Below are 27,861 nucleotides of genomic sequence, written 5' to 3'. Positions count from 1 at the left end.
ATCTTAACTATGGTGAATTGTGCTGCTTTGAACATAGGGGTGCATATATCCTTTCTGATTGGTGTTTCTAGTTTCTTGGGATACATTCCTAGAAGTGGGATTACTGGGTCAAATGGGAGTTCCATTTTTAGTTTTTTGAGGAAACTCCATACCGTTCTCCACAGTGGCTACACCGGTCTGCATTCCCACTAGTAGTGCATGAGGGTTCCTTTTTCTCCGCATCCTCATAAGCACTTGTCGTTTGTTGTATTTGTTGATGATAACCATTCTGACAGGTGTGAGATAGTACCGCATTGTCATTTTGATTTGCACCTCTCAGGTAATTAGTGACTTTGAGCATGTTTTCATATGTCTCTTGGCCTTTTTCTGTCTTTAGAAAAGATTCTACTTAGGTCTGTTGCCCATTTTTTTTTTTATTGGTTCATTTATCTTCCTTTTATTAAGTTGAATAAATTCCCTGTAGATGTTGGAGATTAAACCTTTATTAGCGATAACATTTACAAATATGTTGTCCCATACAGTGGACTTTCTTATTGTTTTGTTGATGGTTTCTTTTGCTTTTTATTTTGATGTAGTCCCATTTGTTTATTTTCTCTTTAGCTTCCATTGCCTTAGGAGCGGTATTGGTGAAGAAATTGCTTCGGCATATGTCTGAGATTTCTCTGCCTGTGGATTCCTCTAGTATTTTTATGGTTTCCCATCTTATGTTTAAGTTCTTTATCCATTTTGAGTTTATTTTTGTATAAGTTGATGGTCTAGTTTCAATTTTTTTGAAACTTAATTAAGGAGGTAAAAGACCTAAAATGTATCTTTCCAATTTTCCTAACACCATTTATTGAAGAGACTGTCTTGACTCCATTGTAGGTTCATGCCTCCTTTGTCAAATATTAATTGAGCATAGTGGTTTGGGTCGATATCTGGATTCTCTATTCTATTCCATTGGTCTATATATCTGTTCTTGTGCCAGTACCATGCTGTTTTGAGAACAGTGGCTTTGTAATATAGCTTGAAATCTGGTATTGAGATCCCTCCTACTTTGTTCTTCTTTCTCAGGATTGCTGTGGCTATTCAGAGTCTTTTTTTATTCCAGATGAATTTTTAGAGAGTTCTAGGTCTGCGAAATATGCCATTGGTATTTTAATGGGGAGTGTATTGAATCTATAGTTTGCTTTGGATAGTATGGACATTTTAATCATGTTGATTCTACCAATCCATGAACATGATATTTTCTTCCACCTGCTTACGTCTTCCTCTCTTTTTCAGTGTCCTGTAGTTTTCTGTGAATAGGTCTTTTACCTCCTTAATTAAGTTTATTCCTAGATATCTTAATGTTTTTGGTGTGATTGTAAATGGGATTGCTTTTTTTAGTCTCTGTTTCTGTAAGTTCACTATTGGTATATAGAAATGCCATAGATTTCTTGGCGTTAATTTTGTTTCCTGCTACATTGCTAAATTGATTTATTAAGTCTAATAGTTTTTTTATGGAGTCTTTCGGTGTTTTTTATGTACAATATCACGTCATCTTCAAATAAGGACAGTTTTACTTCTTCTTTTCCAATTTTATTTCTTTTCTTTTTTTTAAATATATTTTATTGATTTTGTACAGAGAGGAAGGGAGAGAGATAGAGAGCTAGAAACATCGATGAGAGAGAGTCATCGATCAGCTGCCTCCTGCACACCCCCCACTGGGGATATGCCTGCAACCAAGGTACATGCCCTTGACTGGAATCGAACCCGGGACCCTTTGGTCCCCAAGCCGACGCTCTATCCATTGAGCCAAACCGGTCTCTTATTTCTTCTTCTTGTCTAATTGCAATGGCTAATGCTTCCAGTACTGTGTTGAACAGGAGTGGTGAGATTGGGCAACCCTGTCTTGTTCCTGTTCTTAGGAGAAATGGTTTTAGTTTTTGCCCAATGAGTATGATGTTGGTTGTGGGTTTATCATAGATGGCTTTTATTATATTGAGGTATGATCCTTCTATTCCCACCTTGCTGAGATTTTTTTTTTTTTTTTTTATCAAGAAAGGATGTTGGATTTTGTCAAATGCTTTTTCTCCATCAATTGATATGACTATGTGATTTTTATCTCTCAATTTGTTTATGTGATATATCACATTTATTGATTTGTGGATATTGTACCATCCTTGCATCTCTGGGATAAATCCTACTTGGTCATGATGAATGTTCTTTCTGATGTACTGCTGGATCTGATTTGCTAGAATTTTGTTGAGAATTTTGGCATCTATGTTCATGAGGGGTATTGGTCTGTAATTCTCTTTCATTGTGTTTGTCTTTATCTGGTTTTGGTATTAGGGTGATGCTGGCTTCATAGAAGGAGCTTAGAAGTGTTACTTCCTCTTGAATTTTCTGGAATAGTCTAAGGAGGATAGGTTTTAGTTCTTCCTTGAATGTTTGGTAAAACTCTCCTGTGAAGCTGTCTGGCCTGAGCTTTTGTTTGCTGGAAGCTTTTTGATGACTGTTTCAATTTCTTCCATAGTTAATTGGCTTATTGAGGTGTTTAGATTCTTCCTGATTGAGTTTTGGAAGGTTATATTTTTCTAGGAATATGTCCATTTCCTCCAGGTTGTCCAGTTTGTTGCAATAAAGTTGATCATAGTATTTTTTTTTTTTAAACATTCCTTTGTATTTTGGTGGGATCTGTTGTTATTTCTCCTCTTTCATTTCTGATTTTGTCTATTTGGGTCCTCTCTCTTTGCTTCTTGGTGAGCCTGGCTAGAGGTTCATCAATCTTGTTTATCCTTTCAAAGAACCAGCTCTTGATTTTGTTGATCTTTTGTATTTTTTATTTTTTTTTTGGTCTCTATGTCATTTATCTTCACTCTGATCTTTATTATTTCCTTCCTTCTGCTTACAAGGGGCTTTTCTTACTGCTCTCTTTCTAACTCTTTGAGTTGTAGGATTAGGTAATTTATTACCATTGTTTTTATATTTTGCAGTAGGCTTGTAGAGCTATGAACTTTTCTCTCAAGACTGCTTTCAGTGTCCCATAGATTTTGGATTGTTGTGTTTTCATTGTCGTTTATTGCTATGATGTTTTTTATTTCTTCTTTGATCTCTCTGGCAACCCAGTCATTGTTTAATAGCATGCTATTTAGTCTCAATTTGTTTTATTTTTTTGGATTGTTTTTATTGTAGTTGATTTCCAGTTTTATGCCACTGTGATCTGAGAAGATGCTTGATATGATTTCTATCTTCTTGAATTTGAAGAGACTTTGCCTGTGACCCAAATATATGGTCTCTCTTTGAAAATGACCCATGTGCACTTGAGAAGAATGTATATTCTGTGACTTTGGGATGAAATGTTCTGAAGATGTCAGTTAATTCCATCTGGTCTAGTGAGCCTTTTAGGGTTGATGTTTCTTTGCTGATTTTTTGTTTAGAGGATTTGTTCAGTGGTGATAGTGGGGTATTAAAGTCTCCTACTATGATTCTATTGCTATCAATCTGTCCCTTGATATCCTCCAGGAGTTTTTTTTTTTAATGTATTTGGTTGCTCCTGTATTTGGTGTGTATATGTTTACCAGAGTTATTTCTTCTTGTTGGATTGCTCCCTTTAGTATTATGAAGTGGCCTTCCTCATCTCTTTTTATGTCCTTCATTTTGAGATATAATTTGTCAGATAAAAGTATTGCTACCCCAGCTTTTTTTTTCATTTCCATTCACCTGAAAAACCTTTTTCTATCTCTTCACCCTCAGTATATGTGCATCTTTTTTTCTGAGGTGGGTTTCTTATAGATAGCAGATATATGGGTTATGTTTTCTTATCCAATCCGTTACCCTATGCCTTTTGATTAGGGCATTTAATACATTTACATTTAAAGTTATTATTGATAGGTACTTGTTTGTCGCCATTTTTATTCTTTACCCATTTGTTTCTTCTTCACTTCCTATTTTTTTGTTTTTTTTTGTTTTGTTTTGTTTTGTTTTGTTTTACAGCAGACCCTTTAGCATTTCTTACATTACTGTCTTGGTGGTAATAAACTCCCTTAGTCATTTTTTGTATGTGAAGCTCCTGATTTCACCTTCAATTTTGATTGATAGCCTTGCTGGGTACAGTATTCTTGGATTTAGACCCTTCCTTTGCATGACTTTGTATATTTCATTCCATTCCCTTCTGGCTTGATATGTTTCTGTTGAAAAATCAGTCTCTAGCCTGATGGGGGATCCTTTGTATGTAACTTTCTGTCTCTCTCTGGCTGTTTTTAATATTCTTACTTTGTCATTGGTGTTTGCCAATTTAATTATACTGTGCTTTGGTGTCGGTCTTTTGGGGTTCATTTTGCTTGGAACTCTGTGAGCTTCTTGGATTTGTGTGTGTTTTTTCCCCCCCTATGTCAGGGAAGTTTTCTGTCATTACTTCTTCAAACAAGTTTTCTATTCATTGCTCAGTTTCCTCTCCTTCTGGCACCCTTATTATGCAGATGTTGTTTTTGTTTTATGTTATCCCAAAGTTCCCTTAGGCTCTCCTCCGGCTTTTTAATTTTTTTCTAGAAGCTGCTCTACTTGGGTATTTTTTTCCATCTTATCTTCTAGCTCATTGATGTGGTCCTCTGCTTCTTCTAATCTACTCTTGATGCTTTCTATTGAGTTCTTTACAGCAGTGGTGTAATTTTTCATTTCTTCTTGGTTCTTCTTCATTTCCTCTTGGTTCTTACTCATATTGTCAAATTCATCTTCCATTCTTTTCATCCACCTTATGACCATTTCTCTGAATTCTTTCTCTAACATAGGGGTGTCGAACTCAATCAGAGAAGGGGCCAAAATCTAAAATCCAGCCTAAATCGCGGGCCGAATGGTTTACTGAACAGTCATAAACTGACAATGTCATAAACTGACAGCAGAGTGCAGTGATGACAGCGCGGTGCGGGCCACATTGCAAGGCCTGGCGGGCTGGATTTGGCCCGCGGGCCTTGTGTTTGACACATGTGCTCTAACAGGTTGCTTGCCTCCATTTTGTTTACTTCCTTTTTCTGTAATGCCTGCTTTTCTTTCATATGCAGGCTGTTTCTTTGTTTTTCCATGATCTCTCTTCTCCAGGTGCCTGGTTATGTAGTTCTCTCTCTCCTTATCCTGGGCGAAATCTGCTCTTTCTGTGAGGGAAGGTAGAGCTCCTCTGAATCTGAGTGCTTGTGCAGCTTGAGGACCAATATTCTCGGGTTCGTAGCTGTTTGGTGGGTGCCGTCGATGTAGATCCCCTAGACTTTCAGGCTTCCAATAACATTCACTTTCCCCTTCAAGATGGCACGGTCTCTGTGTCCGAGCTGTTCCCTCTGGGAGGGAACCCAGTAGCAGTGGGGGCTGCCTGGTCAGGGGAGCCCCGTCCAGCAGTCCCCCACCGTCTCCTGGGGTATAGCTGTCCCTCAACTCACCAACCCCATGCGACCACACACTCTCCCTTTGTTTTCTCACTCACACACTATCTTGCAGTCTGCCTTCCCCTCGGCAGCCATCTTCTTTCCTCTGTCCATATATAACTTCTTTATGAAAATGTGAATTATGTCACATGATCTTTGTATAACCTCCATCCTATATATCTGTATTAACATTGACTGAATTTAGTGAACATTGTTTTTGGTCTCACTGTATGCCTCGTATGAAAAAGTAAGCCCACAATTCAATAATTTGCCTATTTTGGTTAGATCTAAAACAAAATTCAGAAAATCCTTTTTTTTTTTTTTTTTTTTTTTTTTTAATTATATTTACCCCTCTTCAAAATTAGGGGAAAAGAAAGAATAAAGGAAAATAAAAAATTATTTGAAATCTCACTACCCACAGTTTCTGGTGATGTGGGGGAAAAGTTTAACATTTGCTGTTAGCTAGTACAGTAAAAGTACACTGAATATTGGAAGGGAAGCAGAAAGCATTTATATAAGTGCAAGAATTGCCTCTGAATTTCTGGCATGGATGGCAATCTCAGAAGGATCGAAAGAGTTGTAGAGAAACACTGGTCCTAAGCCCCCCTCTGATGGACTTTACTGTCTGTGGGATCACCGCTCATTAGTGCTGTTGTTAAATTTATTCAGGTTTCTTCAGGTGCACTTCTGTGAGCTGTTCACTGCAATTGTGATTCTATTGATGCCACTTACCAAGAGTATTTTAGAATATTCCACTTAACAAGGAGAGAGCTGGGCTTGATGAAAGTATGTTATACTTGTCAAGTGACTCATTGTTTGGCCATTTGCACTTTGGGTATAAATTGGCCATGTCAAATTTAGCCTCTTGCTAGATTGGGGTTACTTTAAAATTTAGATAGAACTTGACAATATTTTAAAATTACATCTCATGCAAAGATATAGGTGGTGAAAAAGTACATGGAATCATATTTGTTTGTTTTATTGTAATTTAGGTAAGGTCAGTGCTACTTATCTGGTAAGTTGCTTTAACTACTAATTCTTTGTTCTCATAGAGCAAAACAAAAGTTAAAGTAATAGTGATATCCTAGTTAAGAAAATCAATATATGTGTGTGTGTGTGTGTGTGTGTGTGTGTGTGTCTCCAAGCCATTTAGTTTGGTATAAATCCATGAAAGAAATTCCTGTGTGTGTGATTTTGAGAATATTTAGTCACTTTGAGGCTGTTTGAACTTAATTCTGTAGCTTAGTTTGGATGTCCAGGGCATTATTGCTATTTTTTTCACACCGTAAAGAGAAATTATAGGTTCCATGTTAACAATTTGAAGATTACAGGTTTGTCCTGGCACATAAAAGAAATTTAGAATTGTAGCTGTCTGGTCAATTTGCTGCTTCACTGAATGGGCTGCTGAAAGTAGATTAACTTTCTAGAACTAAAGTGCTTTTACCAAACACTGGTAATGGGAATCTGTTCCATAGAGTTTGTCTGTGAAATTGTGTTGAGCCCTGGCCAGTAGCTCAATTGGTTAGAGTGTCGTCACATACCCAGAAGGCTTCAAATTGGATTCCTGGTCAGGACACCTACCTAGGTTGCAGATTTGATCCATGCATGAGGCAACAGATAGATGTTTCTCTCATATTGATATTTCTCCCTCTTGCTCTCTCTTTCTCTCTCAAAAAAATCAATAAACATATCCTCAGGTGAGAATTAAAAATAAATTGTGTTGGTAATACCATGTTCATATTTTACTTTGAAGAGTAAATGACATAGGAACTAGAAAATAGGGCTGCAAGTTCTTTTCATTTGTATTTGTTTGCCAACTTAGAAGCAGTTAGTCCTGTGGTATAAACCAGCTGCTCAGGTGATGGGCACATGATGAGAGCAAAAGCTTGCAGCAGAATGTCAAGTGCATTGCATCCTTCACTTCATAGAAGGTTTTCTATAGAAAAATGTCAGTTGCACTAAACCGTGTGTTTTGTGACACAGTTGATTTACATTCTGCCTAAAGCTCCTGATACCTGCTAGATTGCTGTTGTGACTAGTGCCAGCCCGCCTGCAGGTCATATGTGGAGGAGTACTAGTATAAATAGCCCACTTTGTAAGTGACTGCTTTATGATTTCTGATTATACTCCTGGGACTGGGTTGGTTTTCACAGACATTTCTGTTGCTGTTACTTTCTCACGCTCCACAGAGCAGGTAGACTTAATGAAATAAGTAAGGAATTTGGAGTTCTGGCTCTGCCTCTTTTCAGCTGATTGGCCTTGAACAAATAATCTAACTTCTCTGAGCCTGTTTCTTCATGTGTAAAATTAGGATGAAAACCCTAAGTCCCAGTGTTGTTGTGAAGAGTTACTGTTTAAGAAAGCACTTTGAAAACTATAAATTGTATTTAGAATCAGTTATTTCAGCTTTTTTGTCACCCATGATGACCGTTTCAAACCTTGGCTCCCATTTCTCTACCAATGCCACCACTCACTCAGCATTTAACCTTTTTTTTTTTTTTTTTTTTACCTTTTAAGAAATTTAAATATTTTGAGTGCCAACTATGAGCCAGATCCTGGTACATAAATAAAATAAACAATACTTTTCCATTTAATATTTATATTTGCCATCTACACTAATAAAAAGAGTAACATGCTAGTTGACCATACTTTCATAATGCCTACCAGCCAATCAGGAGTGAGTATGCAAATTAACCCAACAAAGATGGCAGGTTAATTTGCATGTGCAGGTGCCGAGTGGCCAGGGTCAGGACACTTGCATTCCACACCACCCCAGCCATTCCGGGCCTCTGGGCAGCGTGGGAAGGCGGAAAGGCGGCTCTGGGCTGGAGCAAAAAGGCGACTCCGGCCACAGCGAAGGTGGTGCCAGCAACCAGGGAAAGGAAGGCCCATTCTTGCACGAATCTTCGTGCATTGGGCCTCTAGTATATAATAGATACAAAAAAAAAAAAAAAAGAAGAAGAAGAAGAAAAAGATTCTATAAGGCTTATAGAGGAAAACAGAAATTATCTGCCCAACCCCCTAAACCTAGAATTTCTGCTTCTCTGAAGCAATCATTTCAATACCTTTAATTCTTTCTTTTGTATTCTCCTCATGTTTCTAAGTAACCGTTTATACTCACATATCCTAGTTTTCAGGTTTAGCCATTTATCTAATGACTTTCAACTATGAAAATTAAGGGTTTTGCTCTCTTCCATGCAATTTCCACTTCCTCATCCTGCCAGGATTGTATGTCTTATTTTTTGGTTTAGCTCAGTATTCAGTATTTACGTCATGAAGATGGTAAATACTATTCATAGCTGAGTCAGATAGTATAATGATAATTAAACTACTTCTTGTATATTTTTTGTTTTCCTGGGAATTAATAATTGCCTCATTTTCATTTGCTTTTAAAAAATGTACCTATCTTGATTCTTCCCAAATTCTCTGATACAAATATAAGTTTTAGTGTTTTCAGGCATATCAGGTAAAGTATTTCTTTCTTTCTTTCTTTTTCTTTCTTTTTTTTTTTTTTTTTGAGCTTGCCATTCTCAAATATGAATAAGTGACTCTCTAGACTAGCAGTATAGCTTCATCTTAGAAACTCTCTTCACTATTATTCTGGAGTTTTTATACATTTATTTCTTCATTTTGGTAGAACATACTTTTATATATCTGAAGGTGTCTTTATTCTCTTTTCACATCTGATTGAAAGTTTGATTGGCTGTAGAATTCTGCTTGAGAAGTAAATTTCACTCAGGATGTTTTTAGTTAAATGTGAATCTTTCAGACTTGAACATTTGATAATGGCAGACTAGGCAATTTGGGCCAGTTCACCTTCTGAGTACAAATACGTTAGGTTAAAAAAAAAAAATGCTTGAAGTAGAGTGCTCATAAGATAGTGAAGGCCAGGTCTAGGCTGAGCTATCCTCTCAACTCACAGAGGTGAGTTCCAAGGTTTGGGACAATTATTAATGAAACTAGAGAAGGCAGTTGAGAGGATAGAGACTGAATCGGTTTTTTAAATAATTTCAAGGGGTTAGGAAAATAAAGGATTTGATGTCTAAGATGGCTCTGAATCCTTCCTCATTTTCAGTCGGGAACCTCAAAGGAGTAAGGATGGGCCAGATGTGGAACAAGCCCTCTTCAAACTGCTACCTATGTGCAGACATTTAACTCTCTGTCCCAGCATCTTCCCATACCTAGAAGTTGGTGGTTCAATTCCGGGTCAGGACATATACCTGGGTTTTGGATTTGGTCCCTGGTTGGAGCACGTATGGAAGGCAACCGATTGATGTTTATCTTTCCCTCTCCATCTCTCCTTTCTTCTTTTTAAGTGTATCCTCTGGTGAGGGTTAAAAAAAAAAAAAAAAAAAAAAATCACTGAATTAGTTTAAGATGATCCTAGAGTGCTACTGTCCCCAGGCAGCACAGAGCGCTAGGGCTTCTAGGAACCTGGAAAAAAACAAACTTACATTTTCTCCAAAGGAAAGGAAAATTACCATTCTGGGTCTTGAATTATTTCTTCAAATAAGTTGCAAATGTAATGCTTGTTAACCATAGTAACCTCAGGCATATAAGGAGACAGGACAACAACAATTTTAAAAAGGAGGGTCAATAAAATAGAGAAACAGATCCAACACAAAGCTAGATATGGGCACTTCCATGCTTAGACTTTGCAGTAGTTATAGTTACTGAAGTTATAGTTCAGAGAGACAGGAGATTAGAGAGAGCAATTGAAAGAGTTGGAAACTATAAAAACAACCAAAATGAATATTGAGAAATAGAATAATTGAAACCAAGGTCTTAAAGATTGAAGTAATTAGTAAACTGGAAGAAGCACAAGAGAAAATGTTTAGAATAAAGTAGACAAAATGATAGCAAATATAGAAGAGAAAGTAAAAGAAGGAGGATACAGTGAAAAGGTCTAGAATGACTGCTTTTGGAATCTCTGAAGGAGCAAAAAGAGCGGGAATGGGCAGAAGCAATATTTGACGAAAAATTGGCTGAGGTTTTGCCAAAAGTGAGGAAGACCATGTATTTAAGAAATCCAGTCATCTCAAGCAAAATAAATAAATATTTACCTAGATTGAAAACTAAAGACAAAGTAGAAATCTGAAAAACAATCAAAGAAAAAATAAAACCAATAGTTATCTACCAAGATAAAAAGATATTATTTACAAATAGTTCTTAACAATTGACTTGTCAGATAGAACAGTGAAACGAAAAGACAGCAGAAGGTTATCTACAAAGAAATGACTTGTTTTCTCTGCCAAACTAGAAATCTATACCCAGAATAAAAATGAAAGGGAGATATTTTTAGATCCACAAAAAGAGAGAGAATTTGTCACTGGCAGACCTGTACCAAGGAAGTACTAAAGAATGCTCTTCAGGCAGAGGGAAAGTGACCCCAGATGGAAGCTTAAGAGATTAAGAAAGAAAGGGAAGGAAATAATAAATATGTGGGTAAAGCTAAGAGAATATTGACTGATATAACAACAATAACCTTTTCAGTTTAACATGTGTGGGATTATGATGGCATTTAAGTCATGTTTGGGATAAATGGAATTAAAGTATTTCTATAGTACTTGGGTTGCCTGGGAATTGGCAAATATACTAATTAATATTAGATTTCATCTATCAGAGACACATGTTTTAATCTTGAGAGAACCATTAAAAATACATATTAACATGTTAATAGTATACTATATCTTCCAAGCTATAGGAGAAAAATGAAATGATAAGAAGTTATCATTTCCAAAGAAGGCAAGACAGGAGAGAAAAAGGAACACAGAGTTTATTAAGTACAAATAACACTCAAGATACAGATTTAAATCTGAATAAGTCCATGCAATGTAAATCCACTAAATGGCCCAATAAGAAGATAAAAATTGTCCAACCTAATAAAAATAATTAAACTCCATTATTTGGGGCTTATAAAGGTACAGAAAAGTTGAAAGTAAAAGGTAAAATAAAAATATATTTCATGTAAACACTTTGAATAGAAATATCATATAGGTATATTCATATTATTAATAGAAAAAGTATACTTGAAGCAGAAGCAATGAACATTACTCAGGTGAAGAGAAATCCTTCATAATTATAAAATACGAAATTTTAGTACATATAACTGTAGCAGACATTCTCTGTGGCCAGTACCACATCTTCTTTGCCTTCTGATTTCATCTTGGCTATTATGCAGCTCCTGTGCACTGCCAACATCTCACCACACTATGCTTCTTTCTGTGGAGCCTTGGAAAGCTGCTCAGGTGAACCTTAGAAGTGTGGGGATGTTAACACTCACAGGGCAGCTTTTAAGCAGTGGAGGAACTGGAATCGGGGCATAAATTCTCCAGCTTACCATCCTTTAGAATCTAAAGTTTAGATAGAGGGACAGTTCTGAAACATGTTCTTTCTGATTCCCTGTTAGTTCCAAGTGTGATTTAGGTGCAGCTGCTTAACTGCAGCAATCGACTCATTAACACCTTTTTATTCCTTCCCTGGGTCTCCCTTTCCATTTCCTCCCTGTGCTACCTGGGATCACTTCCATTTACTTGCCCCGAAGTCCAAGTCTCAGACTATGTTTTGGGGGGAACTCAAACTAAGACAACCGCACCCCACTAAATTTGTAAGTATCTAATAAAACAGTCTGAAAAGAAAGTTCTTTCACTCTCCTTTATCTGTATGCAAGAAGAACACAGAACTATAAGGAGAAGTAGAATAAGTGACAGTTGTAGCTGGGGATTTTAACCTGATTTTCTTAGTAACTGATGGAACAAGAGACAAACATCAGTGAGGATATAGACTTGACCTAAGTTATACATACAGAACATTGCACAAGAGGACTGTGGAGTACATGCTCTTTTATAATACAAACAGAACTCTTTCCAAAATTGATCATTTTCTGGGCCAGAAAGTAAATCTCAACATACAGAGTATAGTCTCCGAACATAGTGGAAACAAGTTAGAAAATACCTAAAAATTAAAAATCCTTTGAAATATTTTTATAAATGGTTTTCTCAGTTTATTTGCTTTTTAACTTTAATGAAGTTTAAAAAAATATAGAATTTTTACATTTTTATATAGTCAAATCTATTCTTTTTAATGACTCAGTTTTAAGCTCAGAAAGTTTTATCCTATTCCAGCAATCCAATAAATATTCACTTAGATCTTTATTAAAGAGTAGTTTTCTCTTTTCTATTTTATTAACTACATTTAATCATTCTTCCAGTTTGAATTTCAGAATTCCCTTTTCAAGTTAAAAAAAAAATCCTAGAATTTTTCATTGGAATTGCATTAACTTTTTGTTCTTATAAGAATTTTTTTTTCTGTTTTTTTTGCACTGAAGTATAATTGAACTATAACATTATATTAGTTTTAGGTGTACAATGTAATGATTCAATATTTGTATAAATTACAAAATGATCACTGCAATAAGTCTGCTTAATCTCATCATCATACATAATAACAATTTTTTTGTGATGAGAACTTTTAGAATTTTTTTAAAAAATTACCGTTCTATATCATATTTGAGATTACTCCTGATTCTCATTCTTCCTCTCCCTCTTCACTTAGATGAAATTCTAACTGGAAGAGAGGTTGAGAAACTCTGAGGAATATTGATGGGGGTGATGGTTAGGCAGGAACTAGCTGTGGCTGGTATCAAACCATTTGAAATGGGGTTAGGATTGTGGTCAGCAAACTGCGGCTCTTTGGCCCCTTGAGTGTGGCTCTTCCACAAAACACCAAGGCCCGGGCGAGTCTATTTTGAAGAAGTGGCGTTAGAAGTTTAAGTTTAAAAAATATGGCTCTCAAAAGAAACTTCAATCGTTGTACTGTTGATATTTGGCCCTGTTGACTAATGAGTTTGCCCGACCACTGGGTTAGGATAATGTCCTTGCTCTGGTTGGTGGAACTGATTTCTCTGAACTGGGATACATGGTAAAGCAGGTGCATGTCTCCTACTGTCTCTTCTGTCTGACATTACTATTTTGCATTTTGATTTATAGAACTTATTCTTGATGTCTCAGAGTTTTTGCTTGTTCAATATTCTTAGTTTCCAAGGCTCTTATAACTTTGTATCTTAATTTTTTAATGTATTGTATCTTTTTATTTTTATGAAAAGGGTTAGGGAGAATAAATCAGACAGTGAGAGCAAGTTTTCATCTAAACCTAGAAATAGAACAGTTGTTTGTTTTCAATTTTTTTTGACAGTGTTATGGATCATTAAATAATTAGATATTTGACTTAACTGAGAAATGGGGTAATACCATATATAATTGAGAATTTGTGTTTACAAATAAGTACAAAAGTTATTTTCTATTTTTATGTTTCAGGGATATTGTTTCAATGCTAATAATGAACAATGCTACCACCTGTCTACTTGTAGGTTGGAATGTTGCGTCAACAGGTAGAAGAACATGAAAAAGTCAAGCATGAGATGGCCATGGACTATAAGCAAGAGTTAAAGAAACTACAGGAAGAAGTGAGATTTGATTCTGTTAGGAGTTGTATCATTTTGTCTTATTAACCTTGAGAATCTTGTTAACAGGCTAGTTTCTACTTTGTAAAGTGGAAAGTATATAATTCATGGGAGGAACGGGCGGGAATTGATTTCTCTGGCAAAGAATCTTGCCTAATTACTTGTCTGGTACTACCTAGAACAGTGATTCTAAAATGTGTTTCTCAGTTGAGAAAGAAATAGAGCTATTTTTGTATAATACTGTGACATTGATACCAAAACCATACTAAATATTATTTTTGAGTTAAATCAGTTACTACCCTGTTTCCCCGAAAATAAGACAGTGTCTTATATTAATTTTTTCTCCCAAAGTTGCACTAGGTCTTATTTTCAGGGGATGTCTTATCGTTCCATGCGCTAGGTCTTATTTTCGGAGGATGTCTTATTTTCGGGGAAACACGGTAGATTTTAAGTACTGGAGGATCCAACGGTTTCAGAAGCATATTGGGATAAATAAGAGAAGTAAAGATTTTATTCTTCAGACTGGAAAAAGTTATTTAATTCCAAAATACTTCTCTCCTGTTTACTATCAGTGTCCCAAAGGAGAATGGCTCAAGAGCCACAGCCTGGCTGCTTTTACTGGGAGGCGGGATGAGTTGTGAGGCTGTTAAATACAAGGCTTTTGTAATAACAAAGTTTTGTTAAGAAAAATATTTTTCCTTTATTCTATCTTTGACTCAGTGTATCCTCTAGTCTAGTGTTTATGTTTTCTATGTAGATTTGAGTTGTTTTGTATTTTAATTTGCAAAACAAACATGCTCTTAATCTACTTTCAGTAGTATTACTTGCTATTCTTGCTTTCACAATACCAATTTGTTCCACCACCACTGTTTACAAATTCTTAAATTTTAAGTCTAGAAATAACTGTGTCTACAGTTAGGCAGACTGAAGAGAAGTTATGAAAAACTACAGAAAAAGCAAATAAGGGACTTCAGAGGAAACACCAAAAATCACAGGGACGATCGATCTGAAATTGAGAGGTTAACCGGAAAAATAGAGGTACGTTCATAGTAATAATTTCTTCTTAGCGATTGTCAGCCTTCTTGGAGTAAAGTGCTATTTCTAGTAGTATTGGTTTCTGAAATCAATTTTCTACCATTTCCAGGACGGCTGCTAAGCTATTTCAAAGGTCGGGGGTGATCTATACATCCTATCATTATATGGTTCCCTGTGGTTGATGGGGTAACTACCTACCAGTAATTCTCCGCAGGGCAGTACCACCCTTAAAGGGCATTTGGGACTGTATGCAGACATTTTTTGGTTGCCAAAATGACTGGGAGTGAAAGTGGTATTTAGGGGATAGGGACAAGGGACACTAAACATGCTGGGAGCCGTTCCATACAGGAAGGACTGCTATAATATAACCAAAATGCTAATACTGGGAAACATTGACTACCAGTTACTAGTCTTTGGTGGGCAGTGTCCTCGTCTTTCTTATTGACGGGAGTAGGAGCTTAGTAATGTTGAAAGCAGAGGGCTCTTCTGTACAGAGTACTCTGCATATCAGATTGTTTATCCTTAGTTCCCATTCAGATATACTAAGCCATTTACCTCTCTCTTTGCGCACCACTCCCTGTGCCAGTAGCTCTCTGCCGCCCTCCTTCTCTCCTCCTATAGCTTGCTGCCCTGCCCCCTCCTGTAGCTTTTCACAGCCCTCTTGTAATTCACTGCCCCACCCTCCTGCAGATCCATTAGCTGGTTAGTCATTACGCCTCAAGGCATAAAGGATAATTAGCATATTCCTCTCTTATTATTTAGGACTAGAGCCCCGGTGCACGAAATTCATGCATGGTGCGAGGGAGGTATCCCTCAGCCTAGTCTGCACCCTTTCCAACCTGGGACCCCTTGAGGGATGTTCAACTGTCCATTAAGGCCCAATTCCTGTTTTGTGAGAGGGATGTCCAACAGTCCATTTAATTCCTCTCACAATCCAGGACTGCTGGCTCCCAACCACTTGCCTGCCTGCAGCCTGATTGCCCCTAACTGCTTCTGCCTGCCAGCCTGATTATTCCCTAACCACACCCTTGCCAGCCTGATCGATGCCTTAACTGCTCCCCTGCTGGCCTGATTGCTCCTAACTGCCCTCCCCTGTTGGCCTGGTTGCCCCTAACTGCCCTCCTGCAGGCTTGCTCCCCCTGCAACTGCCCTCCCCTACAGGCCTGGTCCCCTCAACTTCCCTGTAGGCCTAGGTTCTCCCCCCAACTGTCCTCCCCTGCTGGCCTGGTCCCCCCCAATTGCCCTCTCCTGTTGTCCTGGTCTCCCCCAATTACCTCCTCTGCTGGCCCGGTCACCTCTAACCGCCCTCCCCTACAAGCCTGGGTCCCCCCCAACAGTCCTTCCCTGTAGGCTTGGTCCCCCCAAACTGCCCTCCCTTGCTGGCCTGGGTCTCCCCCAACTATCCTCCCCTGCAGGATCCCCCCCGCCCCCCCAACAGCACTCCTCTGTCCTCTCCTGAAGGCCTGGTCCTCCCCAACAGCCCTCCTCTGCCGGCCTGGTCACCCCCAACTGCCCACAACTCCCTCCCCTGCCAGCCATCTTGTGGTGGCCATCTTGTGTCCTTATGGGGGCAGTCATCTTTGACCACATGGGGGCAGCCAACTGTGTCTTAGAATGATGGTCAATTTGCATATTACTCTTTTATTAGATAGGATTGTATGGAGTCCCTGAAGTTCTTAAGGGATGTGGTGAGCTAACATTGCCAAGAGTAGATGAAGGAGCAGCATGGGGCTGACACTCTTTTCCCTGGAATCTGCCATCCCTTCCTCTGTCTCTGCCATTGGTTCTCTAGTGCATCTAGGAACCATCCAGGGCCCTCTTCAGGCTCCCAGAGATGCTGATCCAGTAGGACCTAGGAATCCGCCTATTATCCAGCTCCTCTAGCTGATTCTAATTTGAGAAACATTTGTCAACATCTTTGCATGTTTCTGCTCACGGTAACCTGTTAAATGATAATGGCCAATGTATTATTACTACCTAGAATTGCAACTTCTATATCTCAATATTTTATACAATTGAAGAGCTTAGAATCTGAGGACTACAGAGATACTGCTTCCTCTCTGGCCCTCTGCAGTAATATCTGGGCTTTTCTCCCCCTTCCCCTCCCCCCTCCCCCCAAAATTCCTCATTACTACTTCCTGACCAATTTCTTTTCTTTCTACCTGGAAAACACCATCTTTGATTTTCATGTCATCAGTTTATATCACCAACCAATGTACATACAACCACAGTAGTCATACAATGAATGTATTGTCTATTGCTTTTACATTGAGTGGGACTGGGATTTCTGTTTTTTTTTGTTTTGTTAGCTATTGTATCCCTAACATCTGGAACTGTACCTGGCATATATGATCGAATGAATGAATGAGCGATGATCTGACAGTTGTTTAACAATAATTACCCCAAGTTAGCATGAGATTTCTGGAGTTGCAGGTTCTGGAGGACAGTAACAGAAAGACTGAGTTTTCATTCCCTTTGAGTTGCCCTGTTTTCATAAATATTGGGCTAATTTTCTTGATCATGCAATTCAAAGTTACTATTGTTTTATCATTAACTTTAAACTGTTTGCTTTGGGCTATCATATCTGTTAAAATTTGGTACAGATTTCCCTTGTTATTCAAGTCTTTGCAGTTGTTCTGTTGAGAAAGTAAAAATTTGCATTTGAAAGGATATTGTGCTATCTGGGTCTATTTGGTTCCTGAGTTTTAGATACTGAGAAATAAGAATTGGGCTACCAGAGGACTTACCTGAAAATTTATTTGTATCTGGGTTTGGATATCAAGACTTTAGATAGCACCCTGGCTGGGTAGCTCAGTTGGTTGTAACATCATCCCATACACCAAAAGGTTGTGGGTTCAATTCCCAGTCAGGACACTTACCTAAGTTGTGATTCGATCCCAGATAGGGGCAAGTACAGGAGGCAACTGATCAATGTTTCTTTCTCACACCGATGTTTCCTCCCTCCCTCCCTCCTCTAAAAACCAATAAAAAAAAATATCCTCAGGTGAGGATTAAAAAAAGAGAATTTGGCTAGCAAGGGATATCTGTAATCATATTTTGAAATTTTAGTTATCTTAGCATCAGTTTTCTGAAAAGTCACTGAAAAATTATAACAGCCTTTAGGTGGCAGCAAATCTATGAACATCTCCATGAACCAGATTTAGCCTCTGTGTTTCATTCTCTTCACTATTAGGATGTTTAATTTAGAAAGGCAGATACCCAGACACACAGTATGTAAGGAATTCAGTATTGCTCTACAGTCCTATCAGCTAAGTGAGTAGTGGGCTCCTGCTGTGGGGAAAGGTGCATGCGTACCCAGGGACGTGGGGGGAAATTAAAGAAAAAGTGAATGTGGGAGGTATGACAGCAAGGGGAAGCACTTAGAAGTTAAGTAATTAATTGCCTTTTCAGGAATATCGTCAAAAATCACTGGACTGGGAGAAGCAGCGTTTGATTTATCAACAACAGGTATCATCTCTGGAGGCTCAAAGGAAAGCTCTGGCTGAACAATCAGAGATCATTCAGGTAGGATGTAGGCATTTTAAAAGAATGGGAGGCAGAGAGGTTTTGATTAAATTAGAAGTAGCTTGATGTAATTCATGTGTGCTTATCTACATCCACTGCGTCCTCATGCCCACTTGCTCCTTTACCTTACTCCCTGGCTTCCTTTCCCTCACTCATGCTCTCTCTCTTGCGGTCTTTGTCACCTTCTTGCATTCTCAGTCTCGCTCTATTCTCACATTCATGTTTATTCTCCTAATCTTGATCTCCACTGCTCTCCCTCCACTTTTCTCTTTCTACCCCTGTTCTCTCTCTGTCTTTGTGTCTCTGGCTTACTTGTTCTGGCTATTTCTGGCTGTGTCTTGCTTTGACTCGGGTAATTGAGGTACTTGGGCTGAGGTACCTCAGCTGGGAGCTTCAGCAAGTCTCCCTGTTTGGACACAGTGCTAAGTATTCACATTGGTGTGCACACTAATTACAAGCAGTATCTTTGTGGCAACAGAAACACTTTTTAGAACACTGGTACAAACTGCTTTTTAATGAAGAACTAATAGCTTAAGCAAAACCAAAATATAGCCACCAATTTAGGAATATTTCTTTTTGGGACAATTTCAGTTTGTTTGCTTTTTCTATTAAGAACTAAGAAAATAATGGGAAACATTAAAGAAAATGAATATTTGTGACCATCTATTATGTGCTGGACACTATCCAATGCCTCTTCTAGATGCAGTTCTCTAGAATATATAGTTATATGTTATCTGTTTTATATGATAATTTGTTGAGATTGGTAATTATCTGTTTTATACAAGGAGGGAATAGACTGAATAAGTTAAGAGAACTGGAAGGAAGCATTTTAAAACAAAAAATCTGCTTATTCTCTGCTCCAAGTCTCAGTAATGCATTTAAAAAAAAAAATAACGTGTATTTTTTTATTGAAGAAGGGACAGGAAGAGAGAAACATTAATGTGAGAGAGCATTACATCACTTGGCTGCCTCCTGCATGCCTCCTACTGGGGATATTGCCCAAAACCCGGGCGTGTGCCCTTGACTGGGATGGGATGAGACTCAACAGGCAACCTCCTGGTGCATGGGACAACGTTCAACTGAGCCATACTAACTAGGGCAATGTATTGGCTTTTGACATCCCCCTGAAGTGCCAGCCTGCTGATAAACTACCACTGATGGCTCTGCTGTGAGTGACTCCATTGAGAATGTGGGAGGTAATTTGTTTTTAAAGCTGCAGTAAGCTACATACCAGAATGAGCCAATAAAATCCTGGATGTCTAGACCTGAGTTTTTTTTTATCTGAACTAAAGTACTAAGCAAATACAAATACACATAAGATATCGTTATGTTCTAATTGTAGCCTTCAGGTTGGCAAAAAAGAAAATTGAGCTTTTAATAGTTCTCAATTATTCATCTATAGAGTGTACTTATTATTGATTGCAGACCCTTTATTTTCAAATTACTATTGTGATTACTCTGCATAATTAAAACTTTATTGTCAGTAAAAATGAGATTTTTATGTACCAAAATTCAGCTAGGGCTAGAATAATAGGCCTTTAAAAAGCCAACATTTGTTTTCTAAGGGTATTTGAATTATTCTTCTCATACTTTTATTTAAGTTAAAACATGTTCCTTATATTTCTCTTTCTCCCTTAGCAAACCAACCAAATGAAATCTTTCTGTGATTCAGTATGTAGCAGAGCTGTATGATCCTCATTTAAGAAAAACAAACTTTTAAGTAAATTTCTGTATACCAGTACCCAGCATTAATAGTTCTCATTTTGCCAGTTTTAAAAATATGGTGGTAAAAAGCACGTTAAAATTTGCCATCTTAACCATTTAAAAGAGTATATAGTACAGAAATGTCAACTAAATGCAGATTATTGAGTAACAGATGTCTAGAACTTTTTCAACTTGCAAAAAACTAAGATTCTGTACCCATTGAACAACTCATTTGCTAATCTTGTTTCAGCCTTCCCTACTTTTTATTTCTGGCTGGAATATTACAAAGTCTGTAACAGTCATTGTCTTTTTTCCCAACAAAAAGAGTAAAAAACCCCATGCTTTTAGTATACCAGTATCACATTAGCAGAATAAATAGTAACTTTTTATATAATTTAATATCTGGTGTGTTCAGATTTCCCCAGCTGTCTTTTTACAGTTCTATGCTCAAATTGGAATCCAATAAAAGTTGACAAATTGCATTTTGTTCATTTGTGAGTCGCTTTGAACAGTGAGGTAGAAAATCTGGGAAATTACATAAGTAGATATCAACATACTCCCCCCCCAATTTAAAAAAAATGTTTAATGTAAACTTTTTTCTTTTGTTTCTTAACATTTAAAAGTGTACCTCAGAATAACTTCTCACTCTTTGATTTATGTATTTGTTTGAGTTCTTTTTCTTTTAGTCAGCTATTAAAATTACATAACACATGATCATTTTAGAAATATAAGAAAATGTAGATGAAATGAGAATTAAATAAAGTTGCCTATTATTCCATCCTTTAGAGATTTATTATGATTATTATTTTGGAGTAAATTTCTTCCAACCTTTTCTATGCTTATATGCAGTGTACATTGCATTCAATATACATTTGGTAGCAAAACATGTATATATATCACAAGGGAGGGATAGTTGCAAACTTTAAAATTTACCAAGAATGGAAAAATGGTAATTGTTAAAGATAGGTGATGGGATATATAGGAGTTCATCATTTTATTCTCTTTATATTTGTACTTTGAAATTTTTTATGAAACAACATTAAAACATAGAGTGCTTACTCTGTGACAGACTATATGCTAAGTTCTTTATAATACCGTATTTTATTTTCACAAGTTGAAAAGTTTTCTTTTTTTAAATATGACATGTCAACAAATGTGTAGTTAGAATGATTGCATAGAAGTTCAGTCTGCCATTTAATGTACCATAATTTATGTAACCAATCCCTTGTTGCAGAACATTTAGTTTTTTACTTTTCTACTCTTGTAAATAGTGAGTGTTGGGAGAACATCCTTATATAAACATTTAGGAGTACCTATTTACTTATTTTCTTAGGAAATGGCTCTAGAAGTGAAATTGCTGCATCAGAGTAGTTGTACATTCTTAAAGATTTTAACATATATAGTCAAAGTGCTTTCCAAAGATGTATTGATATAGACTTTCACCAGCAATATTTAAGAACGTACATTTTTTCTCACTTTTCAATATTAGACACTATTACTTCTTTTAATTTCCCTTACTTTTAGGCTTGTCTTTGCCAGTCTGTTGGGTGAAAAACAATGGTGTTTGATTATTCATTTAATTTGTATTTCTTTAATTATGCATGAGGTTGAACATTTTTTTCATCTGCTTATGGCCATTTCCATCCTTTTGTAAATTGTGTCTTTTGCTCATTTTTCTTTTAGGATATTTCTGTTGTCTTAGTCTTTACCTATTTATATAAACTTTAGAATCAGTTTGTTGATATCCATAAAGTAACTTGATGGGATTTGATTGAATCCACAGTTCCCATTGAGAAGAACTGACATCCAGACAATATTGAGTCTTCATATCCATGAACATGGCATACCTTCCTATTTATTTATGAAATCACATCTTCTTTGATTTCATTCGAGTTTTGTAGTTTTTCTCATATAGACATTGTACATATTTTGTTAAATTTATGCTTTTTAGGTGTTCATGTAAATGATATATTTTTAATTCAAATTTCACGTGTTCATTGTTGGTATGTAGGAAAGTGATTGACTTTTGTATGTTAACCTTGTATCTGAAACCTTGCTATAATTGCTTATTAATTTCAGGAATTCTTTTGTTGATTTTTTTTCAGATATTCTACATAGATGACCATATTATCTGTGAACAAATTGTGTCTTCCTTCCCAATCTGCTTACTTTTTATTTTATTACTGCTTACTTTTTTTGCATTATTGCATTAGCAAGGACATCAGTGTGATGTTCAAAAGGAATGGTGACAGGGAACAACCTTGCCTTATACCTGATCTTAATGAGAGAGCTTCAAGTTTCTCCATTCAGTATAATGTTAGCTGTACAGTTTTTCTTTGTTTTTTAATTCTCTTTTATTTTTTAATTACAGCTGACCTTCAATTTTATATTAGTTCCAGGTGTACAGCATAGTGGTTAGACATTTATATAATTTATGAAGTAATCCCCAAATAAGCCTGGTACCCACCTGACACTATGCATAGTTATTAACAATATTGTTGGTTTTATTCTCTATGCTGTAGCTTTACAGTTTGTGTAGTCTTTATCAAGTTGAGAAAGTTTTTATCATGATAAGTGTTTGTTTGTTTGTTTGTTTGTTTGTTTGATGGTGCATTTCTTATATCATGAATGGGATATATTTTTGATGAACTGATGCTTTACATTTTTATGAAAGTAAAACTCAGTTTCATTTTAATTTTCCTTATTCATTGATTATTCTTTTATCATTTCACTTTTACCAATTGGCAATCTGTATTTCTAGGCTCAGCTTGTCAACCGAAAACAGAAATTAGAGTCTGTGGAGCTGTCCCGACAGTCGGAAATTCAGCACCTGAGCAGTAAGCTGGAGCGGGCCAATGACACCATCTGTGCCAATGAGTTGGAAATAGAGCGCCTCACCATGAGGGTCAATGACTTGGTTGGAACCAATAAGACTGTTATACAAGAGCAGCGGCAAAAAGAAGAAAAATTGAGGGAATCTGAAAAAATGTTAGAGGTATGTTTGAAAATTGCTATAATTGGGGAAAATTGCTATAATTGGGGAAAATGTGTGTTCAAGAGAGACTAATTAACCTAGAACTATTTCCAAAATTTGTGGTTTCTTCCCTATTCTATAGCTGATGGATCAGATATTGATAGTCTTATTAATATTATACCTGTTAAAGAGTTTACAATCTGATTCCCTGGTTTCCTTTTCTCTTGAAATAGAAAAATTGTAATAACATCTGACTTTTTATGAGTATTTTGTAGGTTCTGCAGGAAGAAAAGAGACAGTTGAAGGCAACTCTTCATTCTCAAGAAAATTTCATCCATGACACAAAAATGCAAAAGGAGACTCTACAAGCAAAATTAAGAGGAACCGACATTCAACACACAGAAGAGGTCATAAGGTATATTTCCTGTTAAATATCAATCCAGTTTTAATGTTGCATATTTATAAATTTGTGTTTGTTATATTATGGGTTTTCTTAGTTTTATTTTTATTTATTTTTTATTATTATTTTTATTTTTTAAATAAATCTTTATTGTTCATAAATGTTCCTCATTTTTTTCCTCTCCATTGCTCCCCTCCACCAGGTTCCCACCCCACCCTCTGCCCTTTCCCCACGCCTCATTGTCCTCATCCATAGGTGCACAGTTTTTGTTCAGGCTCTTCCCACACCCCCCATTCCCCTTTTCCCTCAAGAATCATCAGTCCACTCCCCTTCCATACCTCTGATTCTATTATATTCACCAGTTAATATTGTTCATCAGGTTTTTTAATTCCCTTGGCTATTAGTTTCACTTGTTGATAGTTATGTATTTGTTGATCATAATTTTTATCTATATCTTCTTCCTCTTCCTAAAGAACCCCTTTCAGCAATTCATATAATTCTGGTTTGGCGGTGATGAACTCCTTTAGCTTTTTTTTATTTGTGAAACTCTTTATCTGGCCTTCGATTCTGAGTGATAGCTTTGCTAAGTAAAGTATTTTTGGCTGTAGGTTCTTACTATTCATCACCTTGAATATTTCTTGCCATTCCCATCTGGCCTGCATGGTTTCTGTTGAGAAATCAGCTGACAATCATATGGGTGCTCCTTTATAGGTACCTACCTGCTTTTCTCTTGCTGCTTTTAACATTCTCTTTGTCTTTTGCTCTCAGAATTTTAATTATGATGTGTCTTGGTGTGGTCCTCTTTGGACTCCTTTTGTTTGGGGTTCTGTGTGCTTCCTGGACTTATAAGTCTTATTTCTTTCCCCAGGTGGGGGAAGTTTTCTGTCACTATTTCTTCCAGTAATCTTTCGGTATCTTGCTCTCTCTCTTCTTTTGGGACCCCATAATTCTGATGTTGGTTTGTTTGAAATTGTCCCAGAGGTTTCTTACACTATTTTCAACTTTCTGGATTCTCTTACCTTCTTGCTTCTGTGGAGGAGTGTTCTCTGGTTCTTTGTGTTCCAAATCTTTGACTTGATTCTTGCGATCTTCTATTCTGTTTTTAGGACTCTGTATAATATTTTTTATTTCAGACAACGTATTCTTTATTTCTAGTTGATCCCTTTTCGTATCCTCATAGATCTCATTTATTTTATCGGCCTTTTCTAGGAAATTCTTGAAAAATCTTATAAGTGTGGTTTTGAACTCTATCTCCAATTGCTTCTTGTCCTCCATTTCTTTTGTTTGTGATCTGTTTCCTTGTCTCGGCATTTTCACAGCTTCCCTGAGTTGGTAGGGTGGCTTTGTGTGCTAAGGTGTCCTATATGGTTTAGTGGGTCAGCCTCCCAGTTACCTGAGGTGGACAGTCTTGTTGTAGCCCTTTGTGGGCTGTGTGTGCAGTCTTGTTGTTAAGCCTTGCTTGTTGGTATCACTGGGAAGCATTGATCTCCAAGCCAATTGGCTATGAGGATCAGAAGTGTCTCAGCTAGTAGGGTTTCTGTATTCTGCTTGGATAGGGCAGAGTCTCGGGGTGGCACAGACGAGCTTTGTTGAATCCCACAGGATTGGTTGCAGGCGCGTGCACCTCTTTGGTATAGGCGCAGACAAGCTTTGGATTCTTGTCTGTCCCTCCCTAGGAGAGTCCTATTCGTGGTGAACGAGAAAGCTAGCCACTGGAAGGGCTTCTGTGCTCCGCTTGGGTGGGGCGGAGTCTCGGGTAGTGCAGACAAGCTTTATTCAGCCCCTCCCTACAAGGGTCTGGTTTCTGACCAGTAATGGCTGCTGGCTTCACACACCTCCGAGAGATCTCTGCCTGCTGCCTGACAGTCTGGCCTCTCCCTGTCTGGTGCCGACTATCAGAGCAATAGGGTGGTTCTGTTTTCCTCCCGAACAAGAAAGCTAGAAGGGCGTAAGCCAGCAGCGAACTTGGCCCGCCCTCTCCACACTCCGCAAGCAAGCCAGCAGCGAAGTTGGGCGGCCACCTTTTTGCGCGCACAGTTCTCCACACCTTCACAGTTTCTGAAGCTCAGCGTGCCTTCTCTCTCCTTCCCAGATGGTAGAACCTCCTCTCAGCCAGCCGTCCGGCGCTTCAGAGCGATGTTTCCCCTGTTTTCCAGTTCTAAATTCAAATTTGTTGTGGTAGGCTGCATTCAGGTGTCTACCCTATACCGCCATCTTGGTTTCTCTCGGGTTCTCTTAGTTTTAATTTCTGAGTTAAATTTTAGTAAAAATTTGTGTGGTTAATCTTTTCTACCTTCAATTTGGGTCTATAACCTAGAGTCTCTAATGTTTAGAAAATTAGGAACCGCTTGGTCAATCTGTACCCATGGCCAAATTCCAAATATAAAAGGAATTATAGGTCTCATCTTTTGGAAGGCCTCCCTTCCTTGGTAGATTAGGTCATGATTATTAGCTGTTTATTATCGATAAGACAGCTATTGAGATGGCCCTTTAAAAAATTTTCTAAAACTGATTTTATTTCTGAAATGAATTACTGCTGTGATATTTGCACTGGAAATGATATAGAAGGAGCTGTGTTCATTTGGCTTGATTTAACTCTGGTGCACATTTCTATTCTTGCCAGAATTCTCCAGTAATTTTCTAGTGTCTTTGACTCAAGGTATCAAGTGTCAACAAAGTGATTTTTGTCAATTTTTCTTTTCCCCTTGAAAATCAGGCCAAGTTCCAGTTGGGAAAGGAATGAACTGTTGCCAACATTTTTGAGAAGCATATCTCTTGCCTCTTTACTCCCCCAGTGTCCTTTTCCTAAAGAGGAGCAAACTGAAGAGTCACAGAGAGTTTTGTTACCAAGAACAGTTGGGAAATGTGATGATAACACGTGTTGCGTGTTATTTTTGTTTGCAAAGATAAAAGGCCTTTAATAGTCCTCTGTATCCCTCCATAGGTCACTGGAGAAGTCTCAGACTGAAAGGCAGTACACTACTCATGAGCAGGACTTAGACAACGTGCTCTCCCAGCTGGATTTGACCCACACCAGTGAGGAGCTTCTGCAGGCAGAGGTGACTCGTCTGGAAAGCAGGTAGATACCTACTCGTATACACATTTCAGAAATGGCCAAGTTGTTAAAAATGCTGTTGATCATCATATTGATAAAGTACTAATATAACAGTCAGTGAAAACACAATTTTCCCCCCTCTAGCATCCACAAATGGTCTAACTTCTTACTTCTTTGAGAAAACAGAAGCAATTAAAGGAGAACTTCCTAACTTTCTGCCACCAAATGTACCAGCCTGCCTGCATCTGTGCCCATAATCTGTTGCGGTGGCTTAATTGATGGGTGACATGTCTGCTCCTAAGACTCCACTTGTGTACTGTTCACAGTTTTTTTCTCTCCTCTTTTGCATCATAACGTTCTTCTCTGATAAATAATTTTCCAGTGGTATCAAACATGCTTTAATATTTTCTATCTTGGGGGAAAATTTTAAACTTTCTTTTAATCTTATATCCCTGCCAAGTTTCTTCCATATTTCTCAGCACTCTTTCAAAACCAAATTCTCAAAAGGGCGTCCGTGCTGTCAGTACTTCACCTTCCACCCGTGTGGAGCCCCGTCCTCTCCACCAGCCAGCTCGTGGAACTGCCTTGGCAAGGCACACTGGACACGAGTGTTCCTTCCGTCTGTACTGAAATGCTATTGGTATTTCCCTGGGGGTTAATTTAATCCTGACTTGTATCATTGTCACACTGGTGAACACTTTTGTCATATCTCTAGACTTTTTGACTGGGGAGAGTTTGATATTTTATTTTAAACACGAATCATGATCATTTGTAGACTAGTATTTTCTGTATCTAAAAGGTAAAATATATAAACTATTAGCTTTTAGGCAAACAAATATCAGAAAATTATTGCTTTACCCTTTTAAGTTTATCTTTAAGACATTTTTTTGTTTTTACTTTTATTTCTGTTTTTGGAAACTACTAAGTATTTTCTTTACATATTAAATATACATGCCTATACATATCCATGTAGTTGTTTTTTTTTAAATTTCTTTTTCACCCTGGAGTACTTAAGATATTCCTGGTCATCATTATTGAGTGTTTATGTACACTTTAGATTGATTAAAATAAATAAAATCTTCTTTTTGACAGTAGAACTAATTTTACATTTTTACTGTAGCTTTTCCAGTAATTGGCTTCTGAGCTATCTGTTGCATGTATGTGTGTTTACTCTGCTCTCCTCTCGCTCTGACATGCAGGGTGACCTGGGACACAGCCTCTGCAGACCCTGACTTCCTCACCTGTACAGAGGACAAGGGTGTCTCTGATCTCTCCAACTCAGTGTTTGACATATCAAGTACCAAATAAGTGAGCACTGTAGGATTTTCAGGA

At 37.4% G+C, this 27,861-nt stretch overlaps 1 protein-coding gene across 20 annotated transcripts in view; it reads left to right on the top strand.

Moving 5' to 3' along the window:
• Positions 1-27,861, top strand: part of CEP63 (centrosomal protein 63) — a 50,797-nt gene that overhangs the window by 10,895 nt on the left and 12,041 nt on the right. For 18 of the 20 annotated variants that reach the window (XR_014796677.1, XR_014796678.1, XM_084902726.1 and 15 more), the window contains 6 exons: positions 13,744-13,839; positions 14,752-14,874; positions 18,283-18,396; positions 22,862-23,095; positions 23,350-23,489; positions 26,419-26,553. Coding sequence is in view for 18 of the 20 variants with exons in the window: in XM_084902726.1 (XP_084758852.1) it covers positions 13,744-13,839; positions 14,752-14,874; positions 18,283-18,396; positions 22,862-23,095; positions 23,350-23,489; positions 26,419-26,553 (842 nt within the window). In the remaining 2 variants the exon portion in view is untranslated. Of the gene's footprint in view, positions 1-13,690; positions 13,840-14,751; positions 14,875-18,282; positions 18,397-22,861; positions 23,096-23,349; positions 23,490-26,418; positions 26,554-27,861 lie in introns of all 20 variants that reach the window. The other 2 variants (XM_084902724.1, XM_084902723.1) reach the window with 1 other exon arrangement.

Source organism: Pipistrellus hanaki, assembly GCF_964339955.1.
Source record: "Pipistrellus hanaki genome assembly, chromosome: 13".
Classification (NCBI taxonomy): domain Eukaryota; kingdom Metazoa; phylum Chordata; class Mammalia; order Chiroptera; family Vespertilionidae; genus Pipistrellus; species Pipistrellus hanaki.
This window is presented reverse-complemented; position numbering and strand designations above follow the sequence as displayed.